Here is a 13,147-nt window from a genome sequence, read left to right as displayed (position 1 = left end):
GAATTAGCACGAGATATCCGTTAGTTTTCGTGCGCCATCTTCGGATGGACTGGAAAAGTGTATCCTATAAAAAGGCTCGATTTCAGAATGAATCCGGATTTAGCCCGATTTTGTAAAATTTGTTCTGGGTGAAAAAGTCAGATGAAATCGGGTTTTGCACAAAAGTTAAAGGCCCTGCGTATATTGCGTTGGGCCTGAAACATCTTGTAGAAATCTTTGACCATCCACAGAAAGCTCGAACTTCTAGAATCTAACACTACTAAGGGTTCTTCGTATATGTTGCAGATGATCAACCAAAACATCTTATTAAACACTAAATGTCATGTCTCATTGCCTAAGATGCATTGCTCATCAAAGCACAATGTCCATGTGTCTTCATTTGCCTTCGGACATCTCGGACATCCAAGATGGTTTGGTTTGGTTTATGGGGTTTAACGTCCCAAATCAACTCAGGCTGAGAGACGCCGTAGTGGAGGACTTCGGAAATTTCGGCCACCTGGGGTTCTTTAACGTGCACTGACATCGCGCAGCACACGGGCGCCTTGCTTTTCGCCGCCATCGAAAAGCGGCCGCCGATGCCGGGATTCGATCCCGAGTCCTTGGGCACAGCAGTCGAGCGCCGTAACCACTGCCGGACATCCAAGAGACATCCAAGAGAAGTCTGGAACTATACATTGTGAACTCTTGAGCAAACGCAAGACGAGTAAAAGAAAAGGACTTCGCATGCGCTTACTCCATTGAGGAACTTTATTTAACCGTGACGGCAACAGATTGATGATTGAATGTGAGTTATATTGATGCATTGGTGGAGGAAAGACGGCGTTTTATAAAGCGCAGCACTACATGCTGCGGCCGCAGTTGCCACTCGCTCAAGACACTCTTGGGCGTATCCACCTGGTCGCCTTTCAAGCGGTTTAGCAGCGTCACACATACTATGGCACCTGCACAATTGAAAAACGGCCACAGTGAAAAAAAGAGCTGATAAATAAAACAATTTCAACCAATTTGTGTTTCCCATGAACGTGACAATTTAAGCCTGAAATTTCAGTTACTAGCAAGGACAAAGCCTGCTTGGTTTATTTTACTTCTCTGACAGCCACACTCATTGAATCTGCTGCACACACTTTCTTTGCCTTGCTCACTTTTTATGCCATGTAGAACTTTTTTCCCGTTTCATACGGACTGATATGCAGTCCTTACACATTTCATCTAATGTAAATTGAGGGTTATCCTGGAGTAAGATCTTGTAGCATGCTTGAGAACTGTTGTAGAAGGTGCTGTTATGGGAGACAACCTCATTCTAAACAAGGGTATGTGAAATTCCACAGAAATATAATATGCGGGAGGGGAAGGCGGCCAATCACACTGCTTAGCCAAATACACGTGCGGTACGTGTTTATAAATCTTCAAGATTCGGGAGCCAGCACAATTAACTTTTTGTTATCGATTGAAAGCTGCATGACAAGTACTATCACAGCAGACATTATTTTAGAAGTCAGAGCGTCGGTTACCAATTCATTGGCAGTTCAAGAGATGCAAGCAGCTTCAATAAAGGCCCATTGTAAAAAAACAAAAAAAAGGAACATCTAAGTAGTAATGAAATGTACTATACATGCCCTGAACACCCGAAACAGCCCTTTCTGTAAGCAAGCTGCTGCTTTAAATTCTTCATAGCAAGAATTGCTGGTAGACGTAACAAACCACTTAGCATTACCAGTAAAACCGAAGAATTAAAAAAGGGCATCTAAGAGTCTCTTTTCTTACACCTGGCTGTTCTTGGGTCATATCTGACAAACAACTCAAGAAGAAATTATGAAACTCGCTGACAGCAAAAGAAGTGCACCTGGTCAGGCTTTTTAAATGACCATATTTTGAGCAAAATTGGCAACACAGTTGCAACATACGGACCTTTTATGCCTGCATGGTGACACATGGCAGCAAACAGCGTGGCTTCCATCTCGATGTTGACCACACCAATGGAGTGAAGCTTCTGCATGAACTGCAGCTTCTCCTGCTCTGTATAGTCGCAGAAGGCTCCATCCAACCTGCCTTGGCCTGCAGTGATCACCATTATCAGGCAGCTTACAACACAATGGTGTCCCCGCAAAATAAAATAGACAGGTGCACCAACTTAAACCCTCCAAAACACATTCATTACACATGCCAATGATACCACACTGATGTCATGTGCTCAAGGTTTCCTTGCACCCGCACTCTTCACTTCCCTTCACTCACCATCGCATCTTAGCGCTATATTTCCCTGCCCTCCATATGCAGTCGTGATTACATTAGGTAGACAACTGCTAATAAGGTTGCAAATGAAATGCAGCACTGAGCTGCACCAAGGCCTCTAATTACGTCCCGACACTGTCTATCAGGTGCGCTACTAAAGCATGTAATAAAGCACTAATTGTGCGCTCTTATTATTGAAATTGGGCCTCCTGTTTATTTTTCCTCTGTGAGGCTCTCCCAGCGATATTCATTAGTCTGCGTATCATGAAAATGATGATCACTCCATCTCCCTGAAAATCTCCGCTCCCCCGCAGAAACTGCCAATATGTTGCCCATAAATATTTATTTTATATATATCCACTCTGCTGGACTTGCACACCGTTTGCAGTCTATTTGCACTGTTACCTACAATCGGCCACTATATTTCTGTTCATGGTCAGCCAGTCTTTCCATTAATTTCGGTGATAAAATTGCCAACTAACATTTTCTTTATTCATATGCCGTTCCCACCAGTTCGTGCATTTCAGCCTCAGTATAGTGACGTGTACAGGGTCATCCACTCTTAGTGCGAACAAGCATGCTTCCTCCCAAAGCGCCATTGCATCCTAGGCGGCCGCGAGGGAGAAAAAAAGCGGCGCAGGCTCAAAGCGACCCGAAAACGGGCTTCGCATACTCGGCGAATTCGCTTCAATGCGTGATTGTATCGGAGGCAATAGCGATATGAAGGGAGAATGCTCGTTCGCACTAAGAGCGCACGACCCTGCACACTGTTTCCCTCACAGCATTACCAGGTGTACTGAACCAGCCGACCCCAATTCACAGTAAAAACTTTAAAAAGAGTATAAAACCTCTTCCACTTCCATTCTTTTTGAAAACCCTAGTAACCATTTTATAGAAACGTTGAGAACAGCACCATCCAGTTACTGTTCAGTTTGAGTCAAAATTGATTCTTGGCTTTCAGGGTTATATTGACTTTTCTTTAGAAGCAAAAGAATAACTTATGACCTAGAAAGGAGAATTTCATTTAGACTCCTGGTGGATGGTTGCCATTATTATGAGGTAACTACTTTTTAAATAAGGAGGAGGAGAAAGATCGGGAGGAAATACGTTTTTAAGTGTAGTGCCGTGATGACCGACCTCGTATCACCCGCTTTAAAGTCGGCTTCCCTGCGATGCTCGGATAGTTACCCGTATTACCGAAAGGGTTCAGTAGTCCTATTAACTATCAAGAGACATGGCGCCAGCGTCGCGGCAGCAACTTAAGGCAGCGCACGCGGGAGACTAACGGACCTTCTTCGGCACCTGCAACTCTATGCGATCGGACGCACCATCGCGGGCTCCGCTCTCGTCACAGAGGCGAAGCCTCGCTCGCGGGTGCTCATCATCAGCTCGCCCCGTCCAGCCTCCAAGTATGTATACATCCCATGCCCTACAGTTGCCGAACGTTCGCTCGCAACCTTGCTGGTGAGTCAGACGACCTTGATTCATTAGCGTGTATTATTGTTAGCTGCCGTTGTTATTGCAGCAATAAATGCCTGAATGTTCTAGCACGTGCTGTTCCTCTATTTCCAAGAGCGTGGCCCGCCGTGGTTGGCATGCTCTCGGTAGCGAGCGCTGTCTCGGAGTGGGGTCGGCAGTTCGAACTGTCAGCCACCAATAAGCGGGCAGGGCGCATTTATCACCCTAATTAAAACCAGCTATTGTATAGACAATAAAGCGGAAACTGGGGCTATTTGGTGCTGCATTTTTGTATTGCTATCTACTGCGAGGCCGTATAATATAAACTCTGGAATATATGCCCGAAAATCATTTCAGCACATGCGATTTATACAAAGAAATTAGGTGGACATTTAGGCGTCATATCATTCTGATTCATCTCGTTATTTTCCTTTGATAGTCTGAATATGTTTACCCCCTTAAAACTATTAGCACACAGATGCCTTCCTGACTGACATATCTGACAAGCGGCCACGCAAGCCATGAATGTGAAGTCGAGTGTTGCTATACTCTTTCACATTATCCTGATACAAGCATCACGCCGTGTGTATAACATTGCTGCCAAGGCTAGCTCCCTCACCTTCGTAGAAGTCATCTGCACACAGGGTCTTTCCCGTGACGAGATTAAATTCGGGCAGCGAGCGTCGGGCTTCGGCCACAATCTCTTCCGCCAGAGCCACGTCCACCTTGGCAGGCCGAGACACAAGCTTGCCAAGTATGGGCTGCAGACGTCATAGACCATTTGCAACAATGGCCACACTGGAGCCAGGCAGCCAGACAACAGCCAGGATACAAGCAAAACATAACCGCATGTTCATTTATATAACATTCACATTTTAAAACAATAAGATCTCGATTTCATGCTAGTAATCTAAAGATGAATACACTTAGCCGAGTCAAAGTCAAGCACCAATTTTTTAATTCCCTTTTCTTCAAAAACACATTTTTGTGATAAAAATCACCTGGATGCATAAAGCAATTCCTCAAGTCTATCAGTCATATTTGGTTTTTACATAAGATGCTGCTGGTAAGTTAAGCTGCACCTACCAGGTAATCGAAGCCCTGAAATCAAGGTTCAAGATTAGAATACTGTATGTGTTATAAAACGATTGCTGAAGCATAAGTAATGGGTTTGAAGAGAATATGCGAATGCACTTAGATTCTAAGCAGATTTCTGCAAGTTTCGTTTAACCTAGTCCCTAGAACTTTTTGCACCGAAGGATTATGAGCAGTTGATTCTAAAAGCCGCGTCTCACATTTCCTATGGCCAGATGCTCTGATAACTTGAGAATTTCAGTGAGAAAAAATGGCTGATGGCTCACCATTTGCAGTTCCTCCCTGAGCAGACCATTCACCGTACCCGTGCTCACAACGACAGAGCCAGGAGGAACACCTATACAAGACAGGGAGATCCAGAAAGATATAGAAAACATCAAACGAAAGGCTCCATTTTATGAAATTCAAGCGGGGCCTGAGTTTAGAACAAATGTTCATTACAAAACACCTAGTTTAACAATTATAAGGGTACTATTAGTAAAGACAGCATTTTCAGCACGAGAAATCTCTATGTTTGAGGTAATTGTGGCAGTTCCAATTGGCCACAAGGAAGCATTTGGATGACACATTATGCTTGACACTGCATGCAAGGTAAGAAAGTTACTCAAAGGGAGGTGCGGAAAATTAAACAGACAAATTGATCTGAAATTTTTATTTCACGGTTTTCGGGCTTTCAGCTTTCTTGTGACAAAAAAAAAACGGCAGCGATATATGCGCTGTAAATTTCTAAAAATGAAATTGTTTTGATGCATGATCGTCAAGCATTTCGAATGACATATGTGCATCTGATGACCCCATGCAGTGAATCAAGGGTTCCACGGCCCTCTGGCAATAAAAATAGTATGCGGCTCTTTGCACCACAGTAAAGAGGAAAGGTCAGACTTTCACTGGTTGCAATGACCTATAGTTCTTTGTTTGACTCAAAAGCAAATGGCGCGGCAAACAAGGCAAACAAGTTAATTCATTGTAAGGCTTATTTTCTCAGCCTTCTATTTTTTTGTGACTGCTAGCTACCATTCCCCTCCGCAATTTTGAACAAATAACCGCAAAATGCTTCTGTTTCTTGTGAACAAACCCGGTAAAGTTTGGAAGAGCAATAAAGCTCTCGATTTTCTTGGTATACTATATGTACAGTGAAGATTTATGTTTGTCAGAAATGTCTAAACATTAACCTTTGTTTTCATAATTACTAGACGTATAAAAATTGCTTTACTGCATAGAAAACGGCACTACAAACATGTTGACATAAGAAACTTGTACACTTTTGCTTAGTCATTAAATGTGCCAATAATGACTTTATAAGTGTGTTAACTGTACCTGCTCAAAAACTACAGTAAAATCACATTAGGCCCTTGTTAATTCGAAAATTCAGACAATTCGAACTAGGAGCTTTGTCCTGGCCGACGCCAATGTGAGTATACGCTCCTTAAATCGAAGATGGGAGGGCTCTCTCCATGTAATTCGGACGGGTGATCGCGTCGAGGTACCACACCGTTCAGCACCGACTATCGAAACAGATCTCCCGCTCATCGTCAGTTCCATGCAACAGCTGCGCTCACGCACTTCGTGCGTGCTACGGTACGCGCGACAATCATCGGAGGTTTTCTATTTCCGAGATAAAGCTGTCTCATAGTTTCGGTTTCGCTTATCTTAGCCTTGAGTCATTCGGCGGCTGCGATCAGGCGCGCGCATCGGCTAGTCGCGCCGTTTCGGATGCTGCTTGGCGCAACTGCTCCTTTATTTTTGTCTTGCGATGGCATTATGTTGTTCTGACGACCACGCGTATGTCCCTCGCACGCATCTACTTACTGCTTTCGGTACGCCGAAATTTCGCGCTGGGCACACGCAATTTCACCCCGGGAAGTTATATACAGAAGCTTTATATAACCTTATCGGCTTCAAAGCACTATATGCTTCACCGCAATGCTTCGCTGCATCGACTGTGCGGTGAAGAATCCTGCGACGAAACTGTTATAAGATGAGGCACCGCTGCTACTGCGTAACACTTCGAAAAGGGTAGCGGAGGCCAATACGATCATATTCCCGCCGTGGTGGTGCAGTGGTTAGGGCGCTAGAATTTGTACACGAGGATGCGGGATCGAATCCAGGCCGCGGCGGCCGCTTTTCGACGAATGCGAAAAGGCGCCCGTGTGCTGTGCGATGTCAGTGCAAGTTAAAGAACCCCAGGTGGTCGAAATTACTCCGGAGCCCTCCACCGTACGGCGTCTCTCATAGCCTGAGTGGCTTTAGGACGTTAAACCCCCTAGACCAAACCAAACCATTTCGATCATTGGAGCCCTTCTTCAACGTTCCCGGCAGTGTGCTCAAAGTAGCGAACTTGGCGAAACCGGTAAAAATGGTCGTTCCCACTTCGCCTTCATGTCACATGTCGTTTGTGTGTGCGAATTTTTTGCGCTAGGGTTTTTTTACTATTTTTTAAAGATTTTAGACCAACTAGCCCGGCAACATGCTTTATTGAGCCACATGTTAATCATTAGACAAAACATTTTGATGCATGCTGTTTTCGGTCGTTTTTTCAGGTCCATTCGATAACTCGAATTTTGGTTAATTATAACATTTCTTCTGGTTCCTTGAAGGTCGAAATGACGAGCGTTTACTGTAAAAGCTAGCAGAACCTGAATAATTAATTATACAATTTCGCCATATTTGGTGACAATTCATGCATAAATAATGATAAAAAGTTTTCACTGCTACATCCTATATATGTTTCCATCCCCTGACTGCAGATCACAACCGCAATGCCAACAGAGAGGTACTTAATTTATAGCGCTATAACGCTGTTGCATTTCTTTTCAGAGAACATTTTCAGAGAAAATTTACAGAGTGAATGAAACACTAATCTTTTCAGCCAATCTCAAAATATGCATGTGCCCTTAGAGTCATTACAGAAAAAAAAAAAAAGAAAAAAACGTTCCCAGCAATGGCAACGATCAGACAGCTCATGCAGGTTAGGCTAAAGAGAGAGAATAGGGTTGGGCAGTGATCAGAATGTAGACGTAATAACACAACTTCTGTATCGGCACATACCGACATGAGTTCACACCTAAAACAAGCATACAAATCAATTCACTCTGCTTCATTCCCTTCTTTATCCTGTTCCATAGTTAGCATCGCTACAGTGTATTGATGTACGAACCTACGAACTGCTGTGGAAATGCCAATCGGCTGGTGCTACCGAATAACAGCCCAGTGATCATCACAAGCATCGATAGGGACCATCTTGTCAGTAAAAACACCCACCGATGCCGCCACTGGTGCCAATGCGGAAGACAAGCACGTCCCGACAGCGGGCGTAGTGAAGTAGCTTGAACACCTCGTGCAGCAGGATAGACAGCGATGGAGCCCCCATGCCATGCTAAAACAAACAAAAAATTATGGTGACCATCGACCTAGAGGAGGCTGAAACGCATTTATTAGTGTCCAGTTCAAGTAAATAAAATCTCGTTATTTCGACTCCCGATTATTCAAATGAGAAGCGCGGTATTGGCCGGTACCCATACAAGTCGATAGCGTCGGACGCTCATTAATTCGAATATGGGCGGCGGGTTATTGCTGGTAAAGTTGGACGGAGGGTAAAGTCTAGATACGATCAGCGAAGCCAGTGATCATCACAAAAATGCGCAGGTTTAACTATCCTTTTGGCTCGTTTTTTTTTTTTTGGCTCACTTCAGCGCTTGTTAACTTCTTTGCAACGGGCTAGTCTGGCTTCTTGTTATTCGATGGTCTCTGCAGCCTGTATGATACGCCCGCAGTCTCTGTCTTTAGCGAGGTAGCCTATGAGCATGGCGTACCACGTCATATCACGCCTCGTGTAAAAGTGCAACACACTCTCGCGCTGTGCAATAAACATCGTCGTTTTCATCAAGTTCCATCTGCAACAGTGAGGGTATGTGCCATTTACCAAGAAAGAAGAGTGTTTTGCAATTGTACAGTGCCTGTTTTGCAGTTGTACAGTGGCCACTGTTACAAATTGGAACTTGATGAAGACGACGGTGTTTATTGCATAGCGCGAGAGCGTGTTGCAGTTATACACGAGGCGTGATCAGCTGCGGAAATAGCATAGTGCTCTCGCGCATGGACACGATGTTGAAGGCGGCGATATTTACTGCACACAAGGCAGGATTATCCATGGTTTCAACCCCCCCCCCCTTCTTCCTTCAAAGCTGAAAAAATAAGCGGATTCCGATGTTTGGTTCCAAAAATAATAAAATCATTTTCTTCCTGATTTCAAATTAATAAAATGAGAGCTTATGCACTGCAATATCGAATGCTTCAAAAGCTGTTGCTCGCATCATACGCTTAATTTCCAAGCCAGCATCATATTTAGCTTGTAAAAGTTCAAAACACTTTACTCGCCCAATTAGATGATAAAAAATATATTCAAATGGTTTTAGCTAGTTCTAACTGGTTTCAGCTTGTCCCAGCTGGTATTCAGCTGGAATTAACTGGTTCCAGATGCCTACCAGCTAGAAGCCAGCAAGTTAAAATTGGTGGTCAAGTGGAGTCCATGGGTTCTAGCTGGCTTTCAGCTGGGAGTCAGCACGTACCAGCCGGCAAACCAACTGACCTCTGTCATTACTGATGTGGTCAGTAATATCATTTATTAATATGAACATAAGCAGTGAAAATTGTGACGAAAGCAATAAATTATTAGTTGTAGATTATGACTGCTCATAGCTGAGAGCCAACTCAGCAATTTATCACTTCTGAGATTGGATACGGAGATTTTCAGAGGGGTGAACGTTGAAGGTCTTGTCAAGAAGCTCTCCCAGCAACTCGAGAAACGTTTCTTCACTTGATTAAAAGCTGAGTGAAAATATCAGACAAGTTATACGAATGCACGCCACATTTAATGGTTGAATTCCTATGAAATATAAAAAGGTTTTCTTCTTGGTTATATGTGTAATGTTTTTGTAAATATTAGGAGGACGCTCAAGCTTCGCTTTAATATTAGACGCGATAGCAAGGCTTAACTGTATATCCCCTTGTTTATCACCTTATTATGAGAGTGTTTAGACAGTAAATCCTAAACTCCTACAAGTTCTGTGGAATGTAGTTATACAGACTGTGCGTCTCCAGCTACTTCACGAGATTTTTGTTAAAAGTAACAAGTGTATAAATAAGCAAAGAATAAATCCGGCGTCCGGATTAGTGCATTCAACCATAATGACTGCACTGAAACTTGTATCCAATATCACACTGCTACAGTCAAGGGCACAATTACCACCAATTAATTGAATAAGCAGAGCACAACAGTGAATGATGTGCATATACTTACGCTAATGGACAGCAAGGGCCCGACTTTGTACATAGAGTAGCGGCCGGCATAATGACTCAAGTCACAAAGGTCCGAGCCTGTGGGCAGCCTGACTGCGAGCTCCTGCTGGGCCAGACGTGCAAACTGCTCCATGCGTGATGGTGTGCCCCCCATGCAGACAAACTGCATCCAGTGCACATATGATCACACAATCATGTTAACGATGAGAGTTCGTGCTGTGATAGTACGAAAAACCAAACCTGCATAACAAACTGTTTACTCACGCGTTCCTCTAAGCACAATGCGTCTTTCAGCAATTATTTATATCAACAGTTTCCAATATTTTCACACTTGAGGTCAAGGAAATCCCAATTGTCCAATTTCTATTAAAATACACAGAGATGTCCCACCCCAATGGCCATTTAAACTCCCCTGGACCTCCTTAAAAATCCGCTTAATTACCGCGGATGTTTCCGACGTTCATAAGATGTAAATGGGAGTTTCAGTGTCTTTTAGAACGTGTCTTGGGTTCCATTTCTTCCTACCAAGCATGATGCAAAACAAAGATCGCAGACAAACGGCTCTAAGCAAATTCCCAAATTGGATTTACAGTGACTCACTGCGGAACGAAACAGTTTGTAACCAGCAATTACTATATGAGTGATGACTAGTCTCAAAATATGGTGGCTGAAAAAAGGTGTCGCGACATACGTGCTATATATATATATATATATATATATATATATATATATGTGTGTGTGTGTGTGTGTGTGTGTGTGTGTGTGTGTGTGTGTGTGTGTGTGTGTGTGTGTGTGTGTGTGTGTGTGTGTGTGTGTGTGTGTGTGTGTGTGTGTGTGTGTGTGTGTGTGTGTGTGTGTGTGTGTGTGTGTGTGTGTGTGTGTGTGTGTGTGTGTGTGTGTGTGTGTGTGTGTGTGTGTGTGTGTGTGTGTGTGTGTGTGTGTGTGTGTGTGTGTGTGTGTGTGTGTGTGTGTGTGTGTGTGTGTGTGTGTGTGTGTGTGTGTGTGTGTGTGTGTGTGTGTGTGTGTGTGTGTGTGTGTGTGTGTGTGTGTGTGTGTGTGTGTGTGTGTGTGTGTGTGTGTGTGTGTGTGTGTGTGTGTGTGTGTGTGTGTGTGTGTGTGTGTGTGTGTGTGTGTGTGTGTGTGTGTGTGTGTGTGTGTGTGTGTGTGTGTGTGTGTGTGTGTGTGTGTGTGTGTGTGTGTGTGTGTGTGTGTGTGTGTGTGTGTGTAATAATGATCACCGGAAATATAGCGAAAACACTGGTTTTTTGCCTGTATTTGTCTCGTCGCTATGTTTTCTCTACGTTTCCATTTATCATAATGTCTGACCAACTGGCCCCATGCACAGTGTGTACTCTGCTATGATAACCCCTAATTAACGCATTACTTAGGTCAAAGCAAGTGTGTTTTTACGATGAATTCATTTTTATTTGGGCTACTTCATTTATTAGCTGTTACTAAGGGGCCACTTATACAGAAACAAATGCATTCAGCCCAGAAAAAAAGGAGACAACCCTTTTATTTATACTATTATTTACTTTGTGTCCACACAGAAGTACTAGTTAATTTTCAATGCAAAATATGATTAATTTTGCTTGGTATAATACCCCAAAAACAAGATGCAATATTCTGTGTGTTTCCAGCAATAAAATAGTTTCCTCTTTCAGGGAAGGTGAAAAAACTCGTTTGTTATGAAATTTATTTCAATCCCGCGTATTTTCTTCAAGCCCTACGTTGCTTGCAGAACGTTCCTTTAAGAACAGCAACATGTGATGCAGATAGCAGTTTTGAAATAACTCTCGGAAATATGAACCACCGTATGAAGTAAAGACTTCATATCATAGTATCAAAGAAGAGATAAAAATCACAATTTAGGTAGTGGTATGTAAGGTATGTTAGAAGAATAGAGATGATAATAACAGATATGTAATATCCGAAAGAAGAGAGCTTTCGTGCTCTATAGACCAGAATTCAGTATAGGAAATTGTACTGGATAAGTTGTAGGTACGAGATAGTGTGCAGTCAGTTAACAAAACAGCGCATAGGAAAGGATGAAGCAGCAGTACAAGAGAAGAGGAAAGAGAGAGAGAAACCCTTTAATGAAGAACAGAGAACACGAGTACTTGTGCCATACCTTATCTATTACTTCTTTGTTTTCCACTTACTGTTTCGTCAGCCATGCACTCACAACTACACTTTAGATCCATTAGCTATATATAGGGGTGTGCAAATGTTAAAAATTTAGAATAGTTTGCGACAAGCATAACCTACTAAACCCTAGAAAATTAAGAAAAACTGTTTCACCCGAACTAGAGGGCGATCATATATCGCAGCATATCTTGTTAGAATAAGCCGCATATGACGAATCAATTAACTTGTCTTTTGTCAAATAATGCATAACCATCACGTGGTAATTAATACCAAGGTATAAAACCAATGCAGTGACGACCACAGAGCCGCCGCGGCGAGCTCACTGGTCGGAAAACGAAGAGCTGTACCGTGCCACGATGTTGTCAGCAACCGGCTGTGAGCATGTCGGTGACAAAAGCGAATTGATTTTTGCGATCCTCTCGTTTTCGATCACGACGATAAGAGATGCGGCGCGAACGGAATCGGGGCATGCGGGGGATCAACGGGATGCGTTGCCGCGGTTGTTCTCCGATAAAGTCAATAAACTGCTTAACCTAGGCATCAGAGGAGAAGAAGAACGCTCGAAGGAGAAATATAAACTCCGAAGACACAACGTGCAACCGCATAGCGTACACCGCGGCGCGGCCCGTACGCTGAGGAAATGACACCATGTCACGTTTCGTTTTCGTACCTTCGGTTTGTGCCCACCCAAGAACTTGCAGTCCGGTGTAGCCAACCCGCGAAGGCTAAGCGGGCTATGCGCTGTCGTGAACGCCGAGTTTGGAGCTACATTACACGTCAATGCTTAAAGGTCAACTCCGGTGGTTTTTCCATCATTCTGTGTTTTTGGTTGAATTACATTCCTCGGCACGTCCTGAACTCTAACACAAAAAACCGTTTTTCGAAATTCCAATTAGAAGTATTTTTTAAATGAAAA

The 13,147-nt window shown here is 43.4% G+C and overlaps 1 protein-coding gene across 1 annotated transcript in view; it reads right to left on the bottom strand.

Annotated features, from left to right (window-relative positions):
- Nucleotides 1-733: 733 nt before the first annotated feature.
- LOC146189761 (uridine phosphorylase 1-like) overlaps nt 734-13,147 on the bottom strand; it is a 33,934-nt gene continuing 21,520 nt past the window's right edge. The window contains exons 3-8 of the mRNA XM_084604524.1: nt 10,085-10,246; nt 8,047-8,161; nt 5,052-5,122; nt 4,310-4,451; nt 1,909-2,055; nt 734-941 (exon numbers count right to left, since the gene is read on the bottom strand). Of these exons, the coding sequence (XP_084460650.1) occupies nt 790-941; nt 1,909-2,055; nt 4,310-4,451; nt 5,052-5,122; nt 8,047-8,161; nt 10,085-10,246 (789 nt within the window). The 3' untranslated portion in view covers nt 734-789. The remainder of the gene's footprint in view (nt 942-1,908; nt 2,056-4,309; nt 4,452-5,051; nt 5,123-8,046; nt 8,162-10,084; nt 10,247-13,147) is intronic.

Source organism: Amblyomma maculatum, chromosome 5 (genome assembly GCF_055883805.1).
Source record: "Amblyomma maculatum isolate TAMU_Amacu chromosome 5, ASM5588380v1, whole genome shotgun sequence".
Taxonomy (NCBI): domain Eukaryota; kingdom Metazoa; phylum Arthropoda; class Arachnida; order Ixodida; family Ixodidae; genus Amblyomma; species Amblyomma maculatum.
The sequence above is the reverse complement of the archived record's forward strand: the minus strand, read 5'-3'. Positions and strand labels throughout refer to the sequence as shown.